Source organism: Macaca thibetana, chromosome 4 (assembly GCF_024542745.1).
Source record: "Macaca thibetana thibetana isolate TM-01 chromosome 4, ASM2454274v1, whole genome shotgun sequence".
NCBI lineage: Eukaryota > Metazoa > Chordata > Mammalia > Primates > Cercopithecidae > Macaca > Macaca thibetana.
In genome coordinates, this window is record NC_065581.1 from 136,160,969 (window position 1) to 136,186,847 (window position 25,879).

At 35.6% G+C, this 25,879-nt stretch overlaps 1 protein-coding gene across 8 annotated transcripts in view; it reads right to left on the reverse strand.

The window, feature by feature from the left end:
• LAMA2 (laminin subunit alpha 2) overlaps nucleotides 1–25,879 on the reverse strand; it is a 772,685-nt gene that overhangs the window by 347,916 nt on the left and 398,890 nt on the right. For all 8 annotated transcript variants that reach the window (XM_050788287.1, XM_050788283.1, XM_050788285.1 and 5 more), the window contains exons 5-8: nucleotides 12,659–12,838; nucleotides 9,683–9,772; nucleotides 7,633–7,750; nucleotides 1,997–2,175 (exon numbers count right to left, since the gene is read on the reverse strand). In XM_050788287.1, the coding sequence (XP_050644244.1) occupies nucleotides 1,997–2,175; nucleotides 7,633–7,750; nucleotides 9,683–9,772; nucleotides 12,659–12,838 (567 nt within the window). The remainder of the gene's footprint in view (nucleotides 1–1,996; nucleotides 2,176–7,632; nucleotides 7,751–9,682; nucleotides 9,773–12,658; nucleotides 12,839–25,879) is intronic.

Here is a 25,879-nt window from a genome sequence, read left to right on the forward strand (position 1 = left end):
GAGAACAAAGTGAAGATGTCAGCTCTCACTATTTTTAGTTAACCTTGGCATAAAGATTGCAAAGCAAGAAGTAAGTCTGAATTTACTTGCGGGTAAAATGATTGTTTATGTGTACGTTTCTAAAGCACGTAGTTTAAAACTACTAGAACTAATAAAGAAATTGAGGATGGCTATAGGACATAAAGTCAATATTCAAAATTCTTTAATAATTACATTAAATAATTTGAAAACTATTTTAAAAACTTTTTTTGCAATCATGCAAAGCAAAATACTAAAGATTAATTTAACAAAAGACATGCAAGATCTCTGTACTGGAACACTGACATGAATAAAGAAGATAGAAATAAATGGAGAGGTATGCTATGTTCATTGGTTAAATGACTCAATATTATTATGTTATTTTCCTCAATACTTGTTTTCTTTTAAAGTTTAATTTTTTCTTTTGACAAAATTGTATATATTTATCAAGTGTGACATGATATTTTGAATATCACTGTATATGTTATTATATATATATACAAATTGTGAAATGGTTATATCAAACTAATAACATATTATCTAACATAATTATCAATTTTGTGGTAAGAATGCTGAAAATCTACTCTCAGCATTTTTCAAGAATAAATATATTGTTATTAACTATAGTCACCATGTTGTGCAATAGATATCTTCAATGTTTTCCTACTATCTAACTGAAATTTTGTATTCTTTGACCAACAACTCCTCAAGCTCCATTTTCCATATTTGCATGTAGATTCTAAGCAATAATCCTAATATTTTCTGTAATTGACAAGTTGATTCTAAAATTGTATGGAAACACACACACACACATACCCTGCTATAGACAAAACAATCTTGAAAATAAATAATAAAATTGGTACATTATATTACCTAAATTCTAGACTTACTAAAGTAATGAAGATAGTATGGTATTAGCACATAGAGGGAAAAACAGATGCTTGGAAAAATAGATAACCGAGGTTCTAGAAATTGATCCATGTAATATGATCAATTGATTTTTCAACAAATGGTATAGAACTTCAGGTTAACCATATAAATCTGGTTACATATTTCACACCACACACAAACATTTACTTGATATGGGCAATAGCTCTGTAAGTTTTTAGGATAAAAAATATTATTTAGACATTGAACATGTACTTCATATGAGAAGATATAGGAATGGTCAATAAGTCCTTAAATTAAAATTAAATCCATAATCAGATGCCATTTCACATCCACTAGATGACTAAAATCCGAAAAGGTAGTCAACATCAAATATTAGAGATGATATAGAACAATTGGAACTCATATAACTTTTTGGTGAACACGTTATACATTATTACTAATTTGGCAAAATATTGATGGTTTCTTATAAAGTTAAGCATCTACCTATCTTATGAAAAAAGTATTCTACTCCTAAGTATTTACACAAGGTAAATAAAAACATGACTATAAAACGTATAGTCTAAAAAAATAGTAGTATAAAATTATTTGTAGAAGCTAAACTAAAACTGGAAAAGATCTTGATTTCTATCAACAGGAGAATGGATTTAAAATTTTAATATGTTCAGGCAGATAAATACTACTCAGCAATTTCTTTCAAGAAAAAGAACTACTGATGCACAAACAACATGGATAAATCTCAAAATGTTATCTTGAGTGAAAGAAGACAGACTAGTATGTACTGTATGATTTCATTTTTATGAAATTCTCTAAGAGGCACATGTAATTTATGTTCTAAAACTCAGAATAGAGTTTGCCTGGGGTGGGGATTGACTGGAAGAAGCCATGATAAAACTTCCTGGAGTGATGGAAATGTTTTATTTTACATCCTCACAGATTTAGGTCAGTTTCAACTATGAAATATTCCTACTCACCTTTTAATTTGAGGTTCAACTGCTTAGAGAAGCTTTCAAAAATTTTTTTTTGTATAAAACATTTTTGTATGAAAAAGCAAAAAATAACTCTTTATGAAGGAAAAAGCATACTTTACCCCTTTGGGTCTGAAGAAGCCATCAATACATGTCTCACAGTTTATACCAGCAGTATTTTGGGTACAATTAATGCAAACACCCCCTCCAATGTACTTTCCATGTATATTCAAACTCAGACTTCTTCTGGCAACATTTTCATCATAATAGCATTCTTCAGCTTTTCCATGACAATTGCATGCTGCATTAGGGAAAAATAAATTAATAAACATTAATTTCAGATTTCAGATACATTTAAAAATCATTTCTATTATACATAATAGATATTTTTTTTTTCGAGACAGAGTCCTGCTCTGCTGCCAGGCTGGAGTGCAGAGTGGCACCATCTTGGCTCACTGCAACCTCTGCCTCCCAGGTTCAAGCAATCTTCCTGTCCCAGCCTCCCGAGTAGCTGGGACTACAGGCATGCGTCACTACACCCAGCTAATTTTTGTATTTTTAGTAGAGACAGGGTTTCACCATGTTGACCAGGCTGATCTTGAACTCTTGACCCGTGATCCACCCGCCTTGGTCTCCCAAAGTGTTGGGATTACAGGCGTGAGCCACCGCTCCTGGCCTAGATTTTTGTACCATACGGGAAATTACATTTAGCATACACACACACAAAGGCATCTAGAAAGTATCTGGATTTGTTGGAGGTATTAATAAATTCACGCATTTTAATGGAATTTGAAATAATTAAAACATATACATTAAGCTCAATCATATGCAATTGCCAATATTTGATTTTGACTAATGTGCAATTTTATATGGATCAACTTACAATTTCCTATTATAACAAATAATAAATTATTGAATGATGGCACTGAATGATTAACAACTAGGTCATCTGTAATGAATTATTACCATATGGAAATTTCTGTATTAGAGCCTATGGGTAAAGAAAAATACGTATAATGTAATTCCTTTCTTTTGATACTAATAACAACTAAAACATATTTAGGTTTTTTACAATGCCAGACACTGTTCTGAATGCTCCATATTTGTTGCTACTGATTTTAATCCTCAAAAATGCTTTTAGGAATTAGGTATTATTATTATTAACCCATTTTTGTATACTAGAAACCTGAGTCCAGAGAAGTGAAATAACATGTAAAAGATCCTCCAATCAGTGTTGGAAACCAACGTCTGAAGCCAGACTCCAGAGTCTGCACTGCTAAAGACTGCCAGAATCCCTTCACATTCTACCTGGTGAATGAAATAAGATACATGGCGTGTGCCAAGGAATTAAGACAAACCGAGAGCTAGCGGCTAAGATCATGCTATTTTGCACCCAACTGTCTTGGATGTGAGTGTGCTCTCCCCTACTTAGTAGTCATATGACACTGGAAAATTCTTAATTACATGAAGGCTCAGTTTCCATATAAAACACGGAGTGATCAATAGTAATTACTAGATTGGGATATCTAAAAGTGCAAGTGAGATAATGCATGTACAATCATTAGCATAATGTCTGATAAATAAGTTCACAATTGATTTTTCTTCTCTTCATCCTCCTTGTCTTTTTCATATTACATTAGAAGAATTCAAAGAAGTGAAAAATCACTTTCTCCAGAAAGGATTGGGTAAGGCTTTTCTAAACATGAAGAATTTATATTAGGATAGAACCAGGGAAATATACCGACGCAGAGTCTCCTTCCTACCTGAGATGTTGAGTTTCTTAGGAGTACTTACATTTATTTTCACGTGTGTGTGTGTGTGTGTGTATGTGTGTGCACATAGGTGTGCTTGTATGCATACAGTTCAATCTTTTTATTTATTCTACAAAAGGGAAGGGGCATTTGTATACTGTTTAGAACCGTTTCTTTTTACTAACAGTAAATCATGGAGATCTTTCCACATTAGCATGTGTATCCCCTAAGGGTACACAGGGTACTACTTGAATGAAGGTATTGACCAGGTCCCTATTAATGAACAGTTACACAGTTTCCATGTTTCTCCCTTTCAAATAACACTGAACACATACTGGGAGGACAAGGATGCTGGGTGCAGGGAGGGGCTCTAATGTTAGAAAAGTTTCCTATTTGCCAATTGAGAGACTGAGGCAAAAACTCAAGTCCTAGCATCACTTTAGTACTTGTCTCTTATACATGTTTTGCGAATGCTTAGCAGAATGCCTGAAACATACTAAATACTGAGCTCAAGAAATGTTAGTAGCAGTAGTGGTAGCACTTGTATAATAATGACAAGGATCATGATAATATGCCTTGTACATCTATATGAATATATCTATAGGCTAAACTCCTGGAAGCATAATTTCTAGTCAAAGGATATGTAAAATTTAAATTTTAATCACTTAAAAATTCCCCTCCAGGAATGCTACGACAAATGACTTTTCCTCTAGTAGATATGATAAAACAGTGTCTCCATAGCCACCAACCTAGTGTATTATCAACCCTTGAATATAATTCCTGGATATAATAAGCATTCAAATATTTGTTGAGTGGAAGAATAAACACTTTGATAAGAATAAACACTTTGATAAGTGAAAAATAATATTGTCATTGTTTTAACTGATATTTCCTTCATTATGAGTGTGATTATCTTTTTACAAAGTTATATATCATTTCTGAGGAATACCTGTTTTGATCTTTCTCATTTTTAACAGGTTAATTAACTTTTTTCTATTGATATGTAAGATCTCTTAATATAGAAAGGTTATTATCCCCTTGTCATGTTTGTTGTAAATACCCTTCCCAACCTGCTGACATTTGATTTAGAATATAGCATTTTTGCTATGTTAATGGAGAGTTTCAAACTTTAGGGAACATATAGTAATAAATACAAATCACTAGGCATTGTAAGCAGTTTTATATCTTTAGGACAACATGCAAGAATTCCTTTTTTTTCCTTCAGAAAGACAGTGATATAGCTTGGCTCTGTGTCCCCACCCAAATCTCATTTCAAATTGTAATCTCCATGTATGGAGGGAGGGAGGAGATTGGATCAAGGGGGCAGCTCCCCCACGCTGTCCTCGTGATAGTGAGTGAGTTCTTACAAGATCTGATGGTTTTATAAGGGGCTCTTCCCCCTTCACTTTCTCCTCTCTCTCCTGCACCATGTAAGACATGCCTGCTCCCTCTTTCTCCTTGATTGTAAGTTTCCTGAGGCCTCCTGGCCATGCAGAAGGGTGATTCAACTAAACCTCTTTCCTTTATAAATTACCCAGTCTCAGGTAGTATCTTTATAGCAGTGTGAAAACGGAATAATACAGACAGGATCTCACTATGTGGCTGGCCTCAAACTCCTGGGCTCAAGAGATCCTCCCACCATAGCTTCTTTCCAGTACCTGGGATTATAGGAGCATGCCATTGGACCTGGCTATGAATTCTTAAAAGCTTTGTTGTAAAAGTGTATTTCAAGAAACAGTCAAAACTTCTGCTGCCAGTGTAAGCAGAGGAAAACATAAAGTAGTACAGACTCACACTATTTAGAATTGGTGTTGTCAAGAGTGTTTACAACTATGAACTACTATAGGTAAAACACTGATGCCAAAGAAACGGTCCTTCACACACTCTGTGCAGCCAGGACCCTACACCTACAGCCCCATTTGCTGTCTGTAGGCTGCAGCCTACCCTGCTCTGTGTGTAACCTTCAAGAATATGGCTAGTAACTGATCATGAAGCCATGTTTTTGCTCCGTCGTCAGCAACTTACTATTTCACGGAATGTCCAAGATACATCATATGAAACTGTTCTTTAGTAAAGGCTTAGCAGTTGAATGAATATTCTATGCTTTTTAGAGATATTATCTTCCCTTATGTAAGCTAGATTGATGAAAATCCAAATTAAACTCAAATGAATTAGAATGTGATTATTCATTTTATGGAGGGATTTGTCATGTCACGGAAGGATTTTTCTAAATATTAAGGTGATTGGAATATGATTCAACTTGGAAAAGAACATTTTTACATAAGCTTTTAGGAATGTATTCATTGCTGAAAGTGTGATTTTATGTATGACTTTATGGCTAAGATCCCCATCTTGAATTTCTGGGTTTTTAATATGTTTGTTTTTCAGTTTGGAAATATGACCTTCCCTCTTCCCTACAGGGAAAGAAAAAAAAATTGCTTCACAATTCCACTATTTTAAAACCGTGTACAGTAGCAGTTTGAAATGTCTTGCTTTGCTTAGTCTACCTCTATTGCTAACAAGTTGCTCTATTCTTTTTGTTTTGTATTTAAACATAGAAACACAAGTAAAGAGTGGTAAAGGATTTTGCAGAGCCACTTAACATTACATAATTATCACTGTGTGAAAGCATGTCAGTGGCAACAGGAAGACCCCTAACTTCAAGTGCTGCTCCCACTTATGATTACTGATATTCCACAAACAGAAGAGAAATGTAATTAAAATTTAAAGAAGCTCGAGAGCAAACATCCCTGGGTGGCATTACATTTAAAGTTACTCTTTAGAACAAATGTCTGTTTTCTATGGAGAAGCTGTGGAGAACTGAGAGATTAGCCAGAACATGGCTGGAAGTAGTTGAAGGAAACAAAGGCTGGGCTTCCAATGGTCCCCTACCATGCATGGTGAGTGATGATCCAATGGTGGCTCATGCCTCCAGATATGCTTCTATAATAATGGGAGATTTCTAATTCATAATATCTTTATAAGCAGGCAGACACAAATCCAAAAGCAAATGAAGTGAGTGCAGAAAATAAGGAGACCTAATAGCATATATGCAGAATCTCAAACTAAAAAGAAAATACAACCATCCCTCAATATCCATGGGAATGGTTCCAGGACCTCCCTCAAACACCAAGATTCAAGGATACTCAAGTCCCTGTTATAAAGTGGCATAGTATTTGCATACAGCCTATGCACATTCTCCTGTATACTTTAAATCATCTCTAGATTACTTATAATACCTAACAAAATGTAAATACTACATAAATAGTTGTTGTATTATATTGTTTAGGAAATAATAACAAGAAAAACGTCTTTACAAGTTCAGTACAGATGCAATTATTTTTCAAACATTTTTGATCTGCAGTTAGTTAGACCCATGGATGGGGAAACCGTGGATATGGAAGGCCGACTTTATATCTTATAGTTGGGGAACATTTTATGATTAAGGTGTGTTATGATTCAATAGCTTTAAAGACCTGTCATGTCTGACATGTTGTACATGATAAATGTGAGTTGAGTTAATTTGTTATTCGGAGAATATATCCTGTTGGTATTAATTTAAAATGTCTATCAAGCTGTTTTTGAAGGCCATATATACTTAGTGAGCTGAAAAAAATGTGGTTAGGGCTGATTTACTGTAATATTAATATTTGAATTCAGTTGAATTGGACTTTATGCTAGTTTAGGTTTACAGCTCAGCCCAAGACTATTTTCAGGTCTTTTCTTGGGTTGAGAAAATCTCCAGAAACACAGGTTCCTCCATGATACCAGTTGTATCACTATATAATAAGACCAGTTGTCACTATTAGGCTATAAAGTCATCTGCTACGTTTCTTAGATATTTCCCTTTAGGAAAAGCTAGACATATGGGTTCTCTTCGAAGTGATAATATAAATGAGTATTTGTTGACACATTTGCATAACCAGCCATTTCACTATTTTTCATTATTGGCTTTTTTTTCTTGGAAAGGAAGTATGACATATTTTGTTGGCTTCTAAAGAACATACCTTCACATTCAGTTTTAGTTAGAAAAGTTCCAGCTCTCCAGGGTTTCTGATGGAATCCTGGACAGCACTGATCACAGCTATCGCCACATGTGTTATGTTCACACTCACAGCGAGATTTCTAGTCAAGAAGAGGGAGGAAGCACAAATTTTAGCCTTATTTAGAACCATAAAGGAAGCCTCTCTCTAAAGATACTACGAAGAAAAGAGAAAACATCTGGACTATGTACTAAAATGTAAAACTACACAGTCTAGGAAGAAAGTGGTGCCAGGCTTGAAGTGGGTGTATTTGATCGACATCAGCTTCAGGAAGTCCAGGCTGGTTCTGGAATCACTGGGTTTAGGCTCAGAAGAAAGCAGGAAGGCCAAGCTGGGAGTGGTCTTGAAGACTGAATTCTCCTTCTCTGATGCCTGGGAGCTATGTGTTTTTTGGGGGTCGATGTGCTTATTTTAAGGCTCCCCTCAAAATGTTGTTAACATTTTTGGATATGGCAAAAAGGAGGGAGTTGATTCCTAGGCCTCTGGGGATGCAGGTAAAACATAAATCTAATGTCTTTAGGACTAAATCTCCTGTCTGTGTGTGCTCTGAATACAATCTCAATTTGCTACATGGAACTGGCCTTCCAAGGCTGTCTTGCGGACTTTCAAAGCCTTGGAAACACTGCTCATCAGTACACCTGATAGAAAGCACCCTGCCTGCATTAGCTATTTGTCCTGATGTTATCCCTCCTTGTCTCCCTCCATCTGATAAGCCCAGGTGTGTGTTGTTCCCCTCCTTGAGTCCATGTGTTCTTATTGTTTAGCTCTCACTTATGAATGAGAACATGCAGTGTTTGGTTTTCTGTTCCTGTGTTAGTTTCCTGAGGATGATGGTTTCCAGCTTCATCCATGTCCCTGCAAAGGACATGATCTCATTCCTTTTTATGGCAGCATTGTATCCCATGGTGGCATATGCATTTCTTTCACTTCTTACAAATAAAATAACAGTAAATGGATTTTTAAAATGCAGAAAGCCAGTGAGACAAAGGGACTCTAAAGCCTGTGGAAAATTACGCCTAGGTGACGGGGCAGGTGATAGGGGCAGCAAATGACCATGACATGACACACATTTACCTATGTAACAAACCTGCATGTTGTGCATGAGTATCCCAGGATTTAAAGTAAAATTTTAAAAAATGAAAAAAAAAAAAAAGCACCCATACCAGGCAGAAAGCAGCACTGCAGCTTTGCCCATAAAAATATGCTAGTGTACTTTAATCTTCCTAGGAGATAACATTATAATCCAATAATCAGAAAACTAGCTTTGAGTATAATGTCATTTGCATTACAATATTTGAGAAAAAATTTGTGGCCTATTTACATTCACTGATGTTACTATTCAATGTATTTTTCCATATACTATACAGGAGATGAGTTTGAATTTCACCAGTTTGTCTACAACAGGAAAAACAGATGCTCATTATTCATCTTCTCCTTTAGGTTATGTTCACTTAATTCATTGTCATTAATGAAAAAACTCTATCCAAAAGCATTCTGGCATTTTCCGGCTTGCCACTACTGCTCTCTTGATTCTCTCATCCACTCCACCCCCTCCATCCCCTCATTGCCCCTGCCCTACTTTATCCTCCTGTTCCATTGCCATTTATATATTTACTTCCCTGCACATTTTTTAATTCATTTGCATTAATTTTTTGATTAAAAACTATAAAAGAAATGGTCAGGTTGATTGATGGCAGGCATTCGCTAAAGCTACATCATGAGGCAGGCTGTCATAGCTAGAGAGGTTTCAAAATAGATAGACCAGTTTGGAGCCTTTTTGAAAAAAAGAAAAGAAAAAAGAAAAACTAATCTGTTTTCTGATACTGTGATGGCTGATTTCAAAGTCTATCATCCTAACTGCCAGCTCTTATTTCACCCTGGCATGGATTTCTGTTACACTGTCTAAGTGGGGACCTGACACCCATTTACAGCGTTCTCTGTCAGCAAAGACTCTCATGAAACATTTTACAGCACAGGGCTTCATTTTGCCTAAGCATCCTATAAATATACATACATTTGTCGCTGGATCAAGTGGACAAGCCCTGGCATGACCATAGCAGATGCACATCCCTCCAACTGAAATATCCTTGACCGAGTAGTAATACTGCAAAAAGCAATGCAGAGAGAAATCCTGTTAAGATGATTGCAAGGTGAAAATAACAAAAGGGGACATTCAGTAAAAACTTTATTTTCTGCTTTTATCCTTAGTTTGAAGGACATTTGTGTTTCTTAAGGACAAGTGAGGACTCACAAAACCAACAAAGTAACTTCTAGCATTGTAATCTTAGCCCAAAGGAAGAGTGGCCTTTAATTTAAGTTAGGTAGGCATTTTAGAAATGTCTTTCTCCCAGTCAGTACCAAGTCCATGCTGGAGTACCTGTGGCTGACAGTAGTTTTTATCTGGGGCTAAGGACAGCTATTCTTCTTAAAAGTTGTTTTACATAGTTTCTTGCAAGAAACCCTCTTTTATTGTGATTATAGGAACTGCAGTATTCACAAATCATATGCACACTGTTTTACTTGATGGATTTGAAAAGAACTAACAAAATTTAGGGAGAAATTGTGCTCATAACAATATAGTCCTTAATTATTAAGAAGAAAATTAAAAAGTCATTAACTGTAAGTTTATTGTGCAGAACATTTGCATTTTTATATTACTATGTTTAAAAGTCCATACAATTACCTTTATATATGAAGTTAATATAGAGCTATCTTACTAATTATTTTAATCTATCCAGCTATTTTTTAAGGATAATTATGGAGGCTGGACTATTTTTAAAATTTTAATTAATATGTATATAACATTTTATAATTTTCAGAGCACTTTACATTATCATATTCAAATAACCATCTTAGTGTTCGATAGTTCTATTATTCCAATTTCACACACAAAAGAAAAACACAGATTTAGCAAGAATATGTAGGTGGACACATATCTGAGTTACCTGACTAAAAATCCCCTTTTTCCAATTTACTTCTTTGTTTCTTTTTCCTTTTATTTGTTTTTGTTACATACATATAGTGTCTTTGAAAATATATTTGTTATGTTATCTTATTTGATATACCGAGACCTTGAAGTAATGGAACTGGCTAGGGAGTTTGGATAGTATAAATTTTTTTTTTTCATTTTACCTCATCACTTAATAATATACATACAAATAGAGATATTTGCTTAGAATGCTGATACAGTAGTATTTGTAAATGCTTTTAAAACTGTGAAATCTATTTCAAATATAAATGTATAATGCTTTGCTTTGAGTCGTGAAGAAGAGCTAAAATTTGCTATCTTATTTTTATATATTTAAATTTAGATGTAGTGTTTATTGAACTTCAGTACTTTCAAAACAACATATTTATATGTTGACTTACACTGCACTATTTTAAAGGCTCATGTACGATAAAGTTACAAATAATAGATGTGTACCCCAACCCCCACTCTGCCTCCTGCAAAAGATGATAGAAAGAACACTAATTTATTTTCATTGATTTTTTTTCTCTGCTAGATATACTGTCAAGAAAGATTAAATTTCACTTCAATATTATTCAGTCTTCCTCGGTGTATATTTTTAAGTCACACCAAAATTAGAATTGAAAATGTTTTCTTAAATGAGTGAAAAGTCTAAACATTGCTATAAAATAATGATTAGTTTTACATGAGACAATGTACAATATGTTGAGATATAATACAAGGGGAAATTATTTCAAGTTTGGAAAATACAGGGCACTAAAACATCTGACATACGTTGCATAGGACTAACTAAAGCCTTAAAAGTTACCTTGTGATGATGGAGAGGTTAAATGTGGGAAGTTAAGTAACGAGGAAAGAAAACATGTGAGGAGTATTTAGGATCTGTAACTATTTACCCTAGTGATTCAGCAATTTTGCAACTGATAACAGTAGTGTTACCTTAGTAGGATCATTCTAGAATTAAGTGCTTTGTCCTACAATATTAATTTCTCCCTATAATCCTCTTTCTTAGCTATGCCTCTAGTCATACAGTAGATACTCTATTCACAGGAGTTTGCTTTATGGAGTTATGCCTGAATTGATTTCACTGATAATAATGTCTTGGATGTGTAGCAGCATATGTGGGAGGTGCCATAAACCAGTGAATGTGGTAGAAGGTAGACAGGAGGAAGCACTGTTATCACTCATACCAATCTGAGTTGGTCATCTATCTTGTAATTCCACAAATTCCTGTTTAACACTGGAAGACAGCACGTCTGTTAGCTCTTGTGTTCAAAAAGCTTTTGAAAAGATGCTTTAAACTTTTTTCACCTAATATTTTATTTGTAAAGGAAAATAAAACAGTATGTAGAATCAGTTTTCTCCTATAACAGTGCATTTTAAAAACTATGGATTGTGATTCATTAATCAAGCATAAAACCAAATTATTTGATGGCCTACAAACCAGCAACACCAGCATCACCTGGAAAGTTTTTGAAGTGCAGTGTCTCTGCTCTGCCCTACTGAATCATAATCTATATTTCCACAAGATCACTGGCTAATTCCATGCACATTAAGGTTTCAGACATACTGCTCTCTGTATGTGTGCATGTGTGTATACTGCTCAGTTATGGCAAAAATCATGTTTCAAAGCCCCTGCACTTGCAGTAGTAACTTGCCAAAGCCAATTATAATAGCAGTACAGATCACCTAAAGTACAAAGACTAATTTTATCCTGAAAAGTAAGATTATTAACTGGACATTGTGATTCTCATTTTACAAAAGAAGAAATTAAAGTTTGAGAAGGCTAAAATGTTTGATAAATGTTACACGTGTAATAAGTGGCACAGCTTGAATCTGAACAAATGAAAGTCTGCCAAATTTCAAATAATGATAATTAATAAAAATAATTTAAAATTCTAAAATAAAAATTTGATAATAACCACTCCTACAAATCACTAACAATTTTTTATAAGTATTTAACAGACAAAAAGATAACTGGGATATCATTTGTAGGTTCTAATATGATTCATCATAACTTACTCTTCTGGTGACAATGGGGTCAATTTCTCTTGGGTCTTTGTGAGCAAACATCATCAAGTCAGCATTCAGTGTGCGGATCCTCTGAAATCTCAGGCGAATATAGCGAGCAGAGGTAAACTCTAGCAGTTCTGGAGAAGGATCATCGGCACTTGGTCTCCCATTGATTAAAGAGATGTGAATCTAGACAATATGAAAAATAATTTAACAATTATGTTTTCCAAAATTTTAATATTGATTTTGTTTCTTTTTCTTGGAAAAATAAAGGTAACTTCCCATTCTCCCAATCTGTTAGGCAGATTCAGGTACATGCCTATACACTGGCATCCAGTGAAGTAATTGACATATGTTATAGTCTTCTTAATACATGTACATGCAATTTGTTTGTTTATATCATAGGCATTTCTCTATATACTTCAGCTACCTCTATTTCTTTCTTCCAAGGCACTGCACCAACTTGACCTTCTTAGGATTTCCATGAATTCTTAATCATTCTTTCTCTGAAAATTATTGTGCCCTAAATTATTTAAGAATCTGGGGTATGGTGGGAAACCAGAAAACTTGGGGAAAAAAGTTATAAAACATCAGATTACAAAAGGAACCCATTAGGAACTTAAAATAATTCTATACTTGAAAGCATCACATTATGTAGCCTTAAAATGTGGAGAATAAAAATTACAAGAAAAACTAGACAAATCTATCTTCACAGTGAGATATTTCAATAGGTTGTTTTAGGTTATTGTTGTGTGTAGTTTTTTTTTTAGTAATTGACAGGTCAAGAAGACAAAAAATGACCAAGAATGTAACATACTCTATGAAAATCACACTCTAAAAAATATGTTAAACCTGAATGGAACGGTGAATTTTTTAGGACAATAATTTAGCACAGTTGACACCGAAAGAAATACAATTCAGTCAGATCATTTTCTATGTGAAAGAAGAATTGAGAAATTGACAACAAACTGCCCTCCAAAGGTGTACAATGCTGGCAGGCTCTCACAGAGACGTCCCAAGAGCAAAGAATTCTGATGAAGAATAAACTGTGTGATAAAATAAAAAGTACTGTTAGCACAAATAAAGGAAGTATGTTCCTATTACCTAAAGCACTCTTGTTAATAAAGAAAGAAACACACCAACAACATAACAAAATGCACAAATATATGAGGGCCCTATTCAAAGAAAAGAAAATGAAAATTACTGTTAAACGTTTATAAGATACTGATCCTCCCTCATAATAGGATAAATGTTAGTTAAAAACACACTAATAAACTTCCCATTTTTTCAGATTGGCAAACTCCACAAATATTAGTAATACTCTCTGATTGTACGACTAAGAGAGTAGATACATGTCTCTTACATTTACAGGTATAAAGTTAAAATGATACAAATTCTCAAGAAAGTAAATTGAGCAGTAACTATCAAAATTAGAAACACACAGTAATTTTGACCTAGCAATTCCACTTCTAGGAATTATTCTACAGATATAAAATGATATGGATACTATAATGCAGGTGAACTGAATATGGTTAATGGACTGAATGTTTGCATTCCCCCACTAAAATTCATATGTCGGAACCCTAATCCCAAATGTGATGATATTTGGGGGCAAGGCCTTTGGTAGATAATTAGATCCTGAAGGTGGAGCCCTCATGAATGAGATTAGTGACCTAATAAAAGGAGGTCAGAGAGCTAGCTAGCTCTCTTTCCACCATGTGAGGCTACAAGAAGTCAGCAGTATGCAAGCCAGAAAAGAGTCCTCACCAGAGGGCAACCATGCAGATACCTTGATCTCAGACTTTCAGTCTCCAGAACTGTGGGAAATGAATTTCTCTTGTTTACAGCCCACCTAGTCTATGGAACTTTCTTATGGCTGCCCAAACTGACAAAAACAATATTATTACCTCAGCATTTTTGATTATAATTTTTTTGTCACATCAAAGGACTGGAAATAACCTAGTATCCATCAATATGGGACTGGTTAAATAAATTGTATATCTGCATAATGAATTATTTGCAACCATAAAAAAGAATGAGGAATCTCTCAATATACAGATAGGAAGAAGCACGTATTTTCACTTTTTTTTTTTTTTGTAAATGGATTATTACCTATGTAACAAGTTGAATCAAACCAAAATTGTTAAAGAAAGTGAAATTGAGTGGTAGATTTTGAACTGAAAATACACACACACACTCACACACACACACACACAAACATACACACAGCGCCAAACGTACAGGGATGCAGGAAGTGGGAGTTCTGTGCTGTCTGGGAGATGCTTGGGTACAGGACAGTGTGTGCACTGGGGAGCTGTGACTCAAGGTCACCCACTGAAATTTTCATCCACTTTTGTAAGATGATATATCATGTGTGTTAATTACATTTTTTGACAGGAGAGGCAATGATATGTATTTCCATTGCTAACATCCTGCATTTAGATAATCCCAGGGAGCCTTTTACAAACTGACTGCCAATAAACTACTTGAGTCACCAGAGAAATATAGCAAACTCTGAGAGGAGAAACTAATTCTGGTGTCACAAAGAATAGACTCAAAATGCCTCACGATAAAAATATGAATGTGTTCCAGCTAATTGAATCTACCTTGGATACTTAGTAAGGAATAGAATGCAAGGTCTTCTAAAATACTGAATCTGAAAATACTGAATCCTCTCTAGTGCAGGGATTCTAAAAGAGTAAAGCAGATCTTGTATATTCCTCAAGATACACATTTCTGGCATCTAGCAGGTGAGCCAGAAATGTGTTTAGAATTGAGTTATATTTTTCGCTTAAGGAAGTAAGAGTTAAATGTTAAAAGAATGGATAAATGTATGGATGAAGCCATTAAAACTAATTTCCCTCTGAAATTAACCTTGGCACCCAAGAAAGTCACCAGTGCCGTTGAACTCAAGCTTACATTTCTATCAAATTCTCCCTTGACTGCCCCCAAAAATACTACTTGAAAGAAAGAAGGAAGTCAATACATGTCTAGGATTATAGTTTCTGAACATTATTAGGGTTTATTTGGTGCGAATACTGTGGTGAATCATGTTTGTGCCGTATAAAGAATCAGTAAGTTTCTCACTTAAATATACAAAGCACATTTTGGAAAAAAAAGGTGTACATATTCTCATTTAAGTTAATAAATCGTATGATAGCTACATGAAGGATTCAGCAAAAGAACACTTCTCACAGCTTTGGTATTTTCATCAAGCTACTCTGCCAAGAGATCTTGTGAATACAGTTAGTCCCAAGCTGTTTCTGGGATATAAAACAAGCCAGCTGTTTGGCGATGTTGTGTGCAGCTTCCTTCCACCGTTTTGTGTGTATTTTTTTTCCATTTTCCTTCAAAATAAATCATAATGTTGGATAGGATATTTCCACTAGCACAATGCAGTGTAATTCCAAGTCCACTGGATAGCTTAGCATACTTCCTGATTTCCTATGGGGTGACAACCGGAGGGTGGTATCAGTCTTCAAGGAAGATGAAATGTATCCATCCCCAAGACCACCACTGTCTTGCTGTGAGGACCTGAGAAATCTGTGGCAGCCTGTAATGTCTTGCAAAGTGGTTTCTATTACAGACCTGGTGGTGGGTGTATGTTCATGCTGTCACAGGAATTCATTCCAACTGAAAATATCAGACTATGGGTATCAACTGGTTTTTTAGATTTTAAAATTATACTTTTCTTTGAAATTCATTTTCCAAGGCAAATAAATGGGGGAAACCTCATCAGAAATATCTCTTTTTATAACCAAATGACTATATCAATATGATACTCTGTTCACCCAAATAATCCTGTTTTTACTAGTGTAAGCATACAATATAAATCATGTTTCCTTTACAGATTAGTAAGACCTCCGTGCCTCTCTGGCATTTTTATTTTAGAATACATTTTAAAAATGATTTATGCCGCAAATAATTAGATTTCTCATATAGATGATTTTCCAGTATTATGCTTGTCTGTTTATGTTGCTACATTTGTTTTGGACAGCTGGAAGAGCCATAATTCTAATACCTTCCCTAACAATACAAGTTTCTTGAGTGAATGGATAGACGGGAGAATGAAGGCTACTGAAAGGTCATGAATAAGTATCAGAAACTTTGAAATAAGTAGCAGAAGTGGATAAAGTTGGCAACTTGATGTGTTGTATGCTCTCTCTTAAAACATGTTTGTGTTATCAATCTCTACAAGTGTGCAAATGAAATAAGCAAAACAAATTGAAAGTAAGCTGACCCCAGGAGACAAAACAGTAAATCCATACGTGTAGTTTGAGATTAAGAATGTACGAATATGGACAAAGAATTTGTATGTAAATGAGTGGCTGAGACATCTGGGAACCTCTTAAATCCAGTCATGCTCAATATGGCATTATTTCAGGAGAAATAATAAGATTATAAAAAGAACTTTCAAAAATAAGCCTAATCTCTTTTCTTTTGACTGTATAAAAAAAGAAGTACCATCACCCCTCATCAGTTATAGTTTCAGGGGATTTGTGGGGATTGGTTCCAGGACCTCCTGTGGATATCAAATCTGAGGATGCTCAAGTCTTTGATATAAAATGGCATAGTATGTGCGTGTAACCTACACACATACTTCAAAATTATTTAAATCACATCTACATTACTTTAAATACCTAACACAATGTAAAGGCTATGTAAATAGTTGTTATACTGTATTATTTAGGGAATAATGACAAGAAAAAAGTCTGCACATGTTCAGTACAGATGCAGGTATTTTTTCTAATATTTTTCATCTGCAATCAGTTGAATCCGTGGATGTGGAATCCACAGATTCGGAGGTCTAACTGTATACATTTGAAGAAGCAAGGTGAGCTATAGAAAGCTCAAGGAACGGGAACAATGCAACAATTGGTCATTGTGTTTCTAGCACAGAGTAAAGGCTCTGAGTCTGGCTCGGGATGGTAAATAGGTACATTTTGGTTTATTCCTCCACAAGGCTCCTATTATTCCATTGGTCTTCCTCCATTCCACTGAAACTGCTCTTGGGAAAGTCACTAATGTCCTTCACATTACTAACTGAAGTGTCCAATTCTCAGTCCTCACCATATTTGATCTATTAGCAGCATTTGAGACAACTGATTACTCCACTGACTTCCAGGACACACTGTTCTTGTTTTCCTTCTACTGCTTCAGCTACCCCTTCTCAATCCCCTTCACTGCTACCTTTAATCCTTCCTAACTTTCTCATAATAGAGCACCACAGTGCTCAATCCTTGGCCTTTCTCTCTGCTCTGTCCTCACATACTCATTTAGTAATCCCATTGAAGCTCAGTTTGTACTAAGTGTATTATCATCTTTATGAATTGTCACTGGCTTTATTGTATGTATCAGCATAGTCACTGAAAAATAATCTTACCATACCTTATCAGAAAGTTTTCACTGTAATTTAAGAAATCTTATTCAAATCAATGGAATATTGAAATACTTTTAAATGTTATAAAATATGAAAATACCATGAATATATGAAACAGTAATGCATGGGTAATTCAAATATACTATATAAATGACAAGAGTTTCATAAGATATAATTTATTATACAGGTTAATACAATCTTTAGACCTTTCAGACTAGACATTTCCTTATCAAGAATCTTTCTGGCCTTAATGAGCAAATACAGGATTATGGACTCAATCTCTTTCCAGGCATTATTTCCAATTATATCAGGCACAGTTTTTGAAGTATTCTGTCAATTTTCCTTTACTTCATATTTTGTTATTTTCTCCAGCCAAGAGTTCTCATTTTTAGAGTCATTTTTATTAATTCTAACACTGCTTATTTGCATATTCAGATGATTAGGTACTCTGAAGGCTTAAAACATATGCTTACCTCTCAGAGCTTTACTCCCTTTTTATATTTCAATATTTCCCATTCATATAGTTAGTCTATCACTCATTCATTCAAATACATGTATTGGATATCTACTAGATGGTCACTGAATTTTTACTTTCCTTTCTGTGTCACGGTCTATCTTATCTTTAGGTCCTTTCCTCAAACACCTTTTCTGTGTTCTCACTGCTTGCCATTTACACAGATGTACTTTATATATCTTTAAAATCTCAACTGTGTTGCCAATTCCATCTTCCCACAAATACTTCCATGGACTGTCTAGGATCTCCTTCTACAATTTATCCAAACTCCCTTGACTCCCCCCTATTTTTATTGCCAATTTACTTGCTTGTGTCTGCTAATAGATTTAAGTTCAATGAGGGTATACATTTTCTTATTTATTGTATAGCCTCAGTGTTTAACATAATGATTTAAGTACATACTATATTATCAGTAATTATTTGTTGAATGAACATATCAATAGCAGTCCCCAAATACTATAGACTAGAATAGAGCTTCCAATGAATTGACTCTTTCCTCAAGCAAACATTTACAATTTGTGCATTGCATGTATCATTTAAAATTTGTATATGCTTTAACCGTATTTTACCTATATTTTTAATTCTATTTAATGACTGTTCATCATAAATTCTAGTATAAATTTATTTATTATAGTCTAATAAACTATTTTAGAGCTATAATAAATATTTAAAAAAACATTATATGGGTATCTTCATACATTTAGGTAAATCAATAAAGGATTATTAAATATACTAGTAGAGCCATTTATATTTTTTAGTATACAGAGCCATTTATATTTTTTATCACAAAGAGAAAAATAATTTTATAAATGATTTGTCCCTTCAGGTGCCTTAATATTCCTTTTTTTTTTTTGGAAAGACTTTGTTTTCATGCAGCATGGAGGGCACTGAATTAGTTTGGAAGGTCTTTAATAAAGGTCCTTTTTTTTTTTCCTACTGTCACTACAAATTTACACGACCAAACAGAACAACTACTCTTCCATGTTCGATGACTACTGAGTGGCTTGAAAGGTAGTGCTGTAATAATAAAGTGTCAAGAACTGGGCACAAGCTTCTTTAACTTACCTCTTCCAAGAATACAAGGAAATGGCAACTTGAACTGTTCAACAAATATGACTGTATCATTGACAACTCTACCCCTAAGCATAGACTTAACAGGTCTTTCCCTCTTACATAAGAAGGTATTATGCTTTCAGTACCTAACACTGCGACCACAGGTCACTGATGGGTGACCTGTAACCCGTAATAACTGAAAGGAAGATTCTGGTATCCTTCCCACTGGTCATAACGCATAAAAGGAACACTGACCACTAAGTGCCTGAAAATTTTCAAAAGCTGTAAATCATTACTGCTTGATTCCAACTGTCCCTGAACTTAAATTGTCATTCTCCTTTTCTTTAATATCTTTAGAATTACAGTCCTTGCACTTGTCATTCCTGAATGAAAGCTTTGCCTTCTACAAAATATTTACACATATTCTTCAGTCAAAGCAATAGTCTTTAATAAATTTCAACATAATAAGAAAAGCCGTTTTCTTTAAAGAGTGTTTGTTATTTTATTTTTTTTATTTTTAGTGTTTTTATTTTTCTTTTCTCCTAGTGAAACTAGTTAAAAGGTTTGTCCAGTTTTTTGTTTTGTTTTGTTTTCCTGCTGGTCAAAGAAGAACAGCTCTCTTCTCTCTTTTCTCTCTCTCTCTCTCTCTCTCTCTCTCTGTCTCTGTCTCTCTCTCTCTCTCTGTCTCTCTCTCTCTGTCTCTCTCTCTCTGTCTCTCTCTGTCTCTCTCTCTCTCTCTCTCTCTCTGTCTCTCTCTCTCTCTCTGTCTCTCTCTCTCTCTCTCTGTCTCTCTCTCTCTCTGTCTCTCTCTCTGTCTCTCTCTCTCTCTCTCTCTCTCTCTCTGTCTCTCTCTGTCTCTCTCTGTCTCTCTCTGTCTCTCTCTCTCTCTCTCTCTCTCTCTCTCTCTCTCTGTCTCTCTCTGTCTCTCTGTCTCTCTCTCTCTCTCTCTCTCTCTCTCTCTCTCTGTCTCTCTCTCTCTCTGTCTCTCTCTGTCTCTCTCTGTCTCTCTCTCTCTCTCTGTCTCTCTCTCTCTCTCTCTCTCTCTCTCTCTCTCTCTCTCTCTCTCTCTCTCTCTCTCTCTCTCTCTCTCTCTCTCTCTCTCTCTCTCTCTGTCTCTCTCTCTCTCTCTCTCTCTGTCTCTCTCTCTCTCTCTCTCTCTCTCTCTCTCTCTGTCTCTCTCTGTCTCTCTCTCTCTCTGTCTCTCTGTTTCTCTCGCTCTCTGTCTCGTTGTATCAGAGTTGGCTGCAACATTTTCTTTTTGTACCAATAGCAGATTTCATATGGCAGTGCTTTCTAACTACTATGGAACTACTGAACACCGGAAGAACTAAGTTTTTAAAAACGATCAAAAATAGAAGCAAAGCCTCAGCTGCTTTAGGATTCCAATTTTCTCAAAGTCTTTATGATTCTTTTTCTTACAAAGCCTCTGGTGGTCGTCCTGCTTTATGCAACTCAAAGCAACCAACAAAGCATTTACTTCTAAGCCCCTTATTCAAGATGAGCTTAGGTTAGTTTCATCTGAAACATGCCCAGGTGGGTGACCTGTAATCCATATAATTGAATGAAAGATCCTGGTATCATTCCCACTGGGCATGATGTACAAAAGGAACACTGATTACTAACTGCCTGAAATTTTTGAAAAAACAAAACAAAACAAAATAAAATTACTAAATGCTAATTTCCCCCTTCCCTCTACCTTTCTTTTTTTTTCTCTGAAAGGAATTTGGCATACAGAGTTCATTTTACATATATTTTTAAATGCTTTCAAATAATTTTTAAAAAGTACTCAAAGTTGAAATATAGTATTTATCTTTGTGTTTTTCTTTCTTCAGTTAAAGTATATGATAATTACATAGATAAAAGAAGAGCCGTCAAAATAGGGCTTCTCAATCTCTTTTGGGAAATGTAGACAACAGTGTCTGCATTTGATAAAATCTGCATTTTATCAAATCTGCATTTTATCAAATGCAGACACTGTTGTCAAATCTTTGTGCTGTTAAGCTAAGACTATATAGGAATACACAGCTAGGAAACAATCTAAGAGGAGTAGCTTCAGAGCAAGTCAGGAGGGAAAAACACCAGAAGGAAGTTCTTTCACTCTCCTCAAACATTTGCATTGCTCCAAATTTTGTTTTGGGTGTGCCCCAACCAGAGATATCATAAGAGAATAGAATCATTAGTCATGTATTCCAACCTCATTGCTATTTCAGAAATTTCTTTACAATACGCAAGATCTTGTACACAAAAACAATAGTAGTTATTCTTCCAAAGTTACTGGGTATGAGACACTCTTGCATGTGATCTGTATGTACGAACTCATATAAGATTAACTCATTTAATGCTTCAGTGTGTTCAATTCCAGTCTGAATTCACTGAATGTGCTCGTCACTACCCACAGAGGAAGGGTTCAATAAGCATTTGTTGAATGAAAAAGAACTGGTCATCTAGGCCCCTTTTGAAGACTTGTAGTGACAGAAAGCTCACCACTAGTGAGAGCCTTATTCTGTGCACCTTCCCTTCGTTCTATCATCTGATTGCGATTCCATTCCAATCCTGTCTATGACAGACCCAGCATTTTAACTCCATCTCCTCTTTATTGTCCTGCTGTTGCTCTTCTGGAATAGTCTTTACTGTTTGATTTTCTACAGATCTTGACTTTTCTTCATGAATTTGTGTTGGATGAATCTGTATTCTATCCATTCTAGGCTTCCTGGGGTAGACTGTTTACCATGCCCTAGGTCACCATGTAGGACCCGTCATGGGATCAGACAGTGCCCAGGTCCCCTGAGAAGGTGCAGGAGTGAGGCAGATTAGAATACAAATGTCACTAAGCCAAAGGATAGTTCCAGACCCAGTATCACCTCCTGCCATTGATCCATAACAGTAGAGATCCTCCTGGCAAATAGAGGCAAAACTCTATGCTGACCAAAATCAGAATTGAAACATGCCTAAGAGTTGAGGGCTAAAGCAGGGGTCCCCAACCACTGGGCCATGGACCACTACTATCTGTAGCCTGGTAGGAACCAGGCTGCACAGAAGGAGGTGACTGGGCTCCGCCTCCTGTCAGATCAGCAGCTGTGGCATTAGGTTCTCAAAGGAGCGCAAACCCTATTGTGAACTGTGCATGTGAGGGACCTAGCTTATGAGACTCTAACTAATGCTTGATGATATGAGGAAGAACAGTTTCATCTGGAAACCCATCCCCACACCCCACCCCCCTGCCAATTCCGTGGAAACACTCTTCCACAAAGCCAGTTCCTGGTACCAAAAAGGTTGGGGATTGCTGGGCTAAAGTATTATTCTCTGGAAAAGAACCAACAACTCCTAAAGTCTTACTAACATCTTAATAAGTGAAATTGGTTATGATAAGTATAGTACCTAAGTACTTTAGTAAGTAAAAGCCATTCCCTAGTTTTCAAAAATACGTATGCTTTATGGTAAAGTCTACAAAGAAGAAAGTGCTAAAACCTCAAATAATAGGGAGATGAAGAAAATATGTTAATAACAAAAATAAATTTCTGTGAAATAACATGATCTCCCTTAATGTGGAGAGCTGTTAGAGAAAGTTCTGATAGAAAACAAAATAACTGAGAGTACAATGACCTACATTGGTGAGACAGAACAATCAGTACACTTGAAAGTCAGATAACAACAGCTCAAAGGAAAACTTAAGCAACATTTTCCTGTTTTGTTTTCAGTCCCCGTGTGGGAACACTTGCTTAAAATTAAAATAAAATCTTGCAGCAGGAGGTCTAAATATGGTGCCAGATCCTGTGTCATTAGATTGGAACAAAACCTAGACCGGAACTTAAAAGAAAAATTCAGTCTCCTTCATTCTCATTCTCTGACTCAAAGGTTCTTCAGAGAAAAATTGAATTGTGTGTGTGTTTGTGTGTGTGTATTTTATGAGTACATAAATGAAATGCTGTATAAATACATTAATTTGGATTTTTACTCATATGTATAGAAGCAGCATTTCAGGATAGCTACCAGCAGTCTCAGCCGATTTAACGTTCAGAAAGCTTAAAACTCAAGATGTCAGAGACTTTAAATTTTTGGAATCATACTATCGCATACAGGAGTTTAGGCAGAGATACAAGCTCTTCAAGACTGAGCATTCCATTGGCTAGCTAATTTCTAATGTTCTTAACATTGTGTGTATGCAAACTGGAGTTCCTAGTGACTGTCACCATCCTTCCACACTCTGACACTTGCCTACCAACTCCCTACTCTCACCTCTCAATATATCAACATTCTCTGAACGTTCCCTTCTTTTGCCACCTTTCCCTCTCTCAGTTTCATTTTCACGTGACTAACTTTTTGGTGTCTCTTTCCATCACTTTACCTAGTATCTATTCTTCTTTACTTTTGCCCTGTTTAATTTTATTTCATCTGTAGAGTGAAATTGCATATTCACAGTTGGTCAAGTTTCTCTGCTTTCAAGTGAACTCATGTGTTCAATTACTCTAAATATAGCCCCTAGCCTAGCTCTGTAAAAGGAAACTCAGGCCTCTCTGATCTTTTCTCATTGCACAAGGAATTTTTAAAAATTAAATTATTTTGCAGAACAAAATTGTATATTTTCATAAATGATGAGTCTTCATTTCAGTGGGTTTATAAACCTGAGTCTATGTGTGCGACTGTAGGGATGTTCATATATATATGCTTTTCTAATATTGTCTATCCCCATGTGCCTGATACTTTGTGTGATTCCATGTATGTATGTGTGTTTGTGTGTGTGTTCAGAGAGTTAACCATAGTTTAAGATCACATTTGTTGGAGACAAATTGCTTGTGTTCAAATTCTGGCTCCTCCACTTACTATCTATGTGAATTTAGACAATTTACTTAATCTCTCTGTACCTCAGTTTTCTCTAACAAAGGTAAATAAAAATAATATCTATCTTATAGTGTTGTTTGGTGGGTTGAAAGAAATAATTTATGTGAAATGATTAGAACAATATCTAGCACACAGGAGAAACCATTGGTAGTTGCCATTACCCTTGAAAGAGTTAAAAAAAGGTAAATGACACTGGATCTCTCCATTAAGCAGGATGCGCTCCACCCTTTATAGCAGTTACCTGTTACCAACATGGACAGCCTGAGATAACATGAATAAGTAAGTTTCCACCCACAATAAAGAGGTGCTTCTGGAAATGCTAAGGTAGCTGAACATCAATAGGAGAATGTGCATCAAGGAAAGCAGGACATGTTCTTGGGTTTGTCTTCTTATCCATATCCAATTTTCATGCAAGCAATTAAGAGTAAGGTCAGAGTTCTTTCTAGCTCAAATCCCCTCCAGATCTCTGCTGAGGTGCTGAGGCTGTTGCTCTGGGGATGACCTATAATCTCGTCCCCTGACATGATGGCTTTTGTGGCTGAGATCAGAGTAGATGACCAAGGACCAACACAAAGGTTGCGGGAACAGGAGATTGTAGAATTATTGACATCTGGGCAGTAGTTTGTGAGAAGCGGGAAATGAAAAATAGAAGAATGCAATGAGAAGGGATCCTCTATACATCTGACTTCATACTTAAAATTTTGTTAAAGCCACCACCACATTTGCAGCTCAACATTATGATGTATACAGATGGCTAGATATCATTTAAAAATATCAAGGTTCTAAGAAAGTGTTTCATTGAGGAGATCTGTAGTTAATTTTACATGGCTTATAGGACAACAACAATTTTGATACAAGTCAACAGTATCCCAAAGTTTAGGTTCCTACCGTTATGGGGGATTCTGTACAGAGTTGAATCTTAATCATTTATTTACTAGGTTTGTAAGATGTTGGCTCTGTGCACCTCGACATCTGTACAGCACCAACAGATCCCTAGTTCCTTCAAAGAAACAGAGTACACAAAGGGACCTCTCCTCCCACACAACCAGAAGATGAAGTTTCCTGTAGATTTACCAAGCACACAGTGTTCTTGTTCCTTTGCTGGACTCACGACTAATAACTGACCACAGGGAGCTGCAGGGCCATGCCCTCAAAGAAGCTCAGATACAGCTTGTGCTGCTGGTTAGCTAGTAGGGAGTTGGGGACAAGCTAACACTCAGGACCTTGTTTTCTGCCGGGTCCATGCAGAATAGCTAATATTAAGAAACATTACAACTTAAGAAAAATGAGTAAACAGCTGATTAGAGATCATTGATCATGATTGTAAGTTATTTGTCTAAAGTGGACTTCGTTTCACAGCATTCCTTTTCTCTTTCCTCTTGACAAACACAGCATGAATGAAAGGTAAAAAGAATAAAACATTTAATCAATCATCCAGGGACCA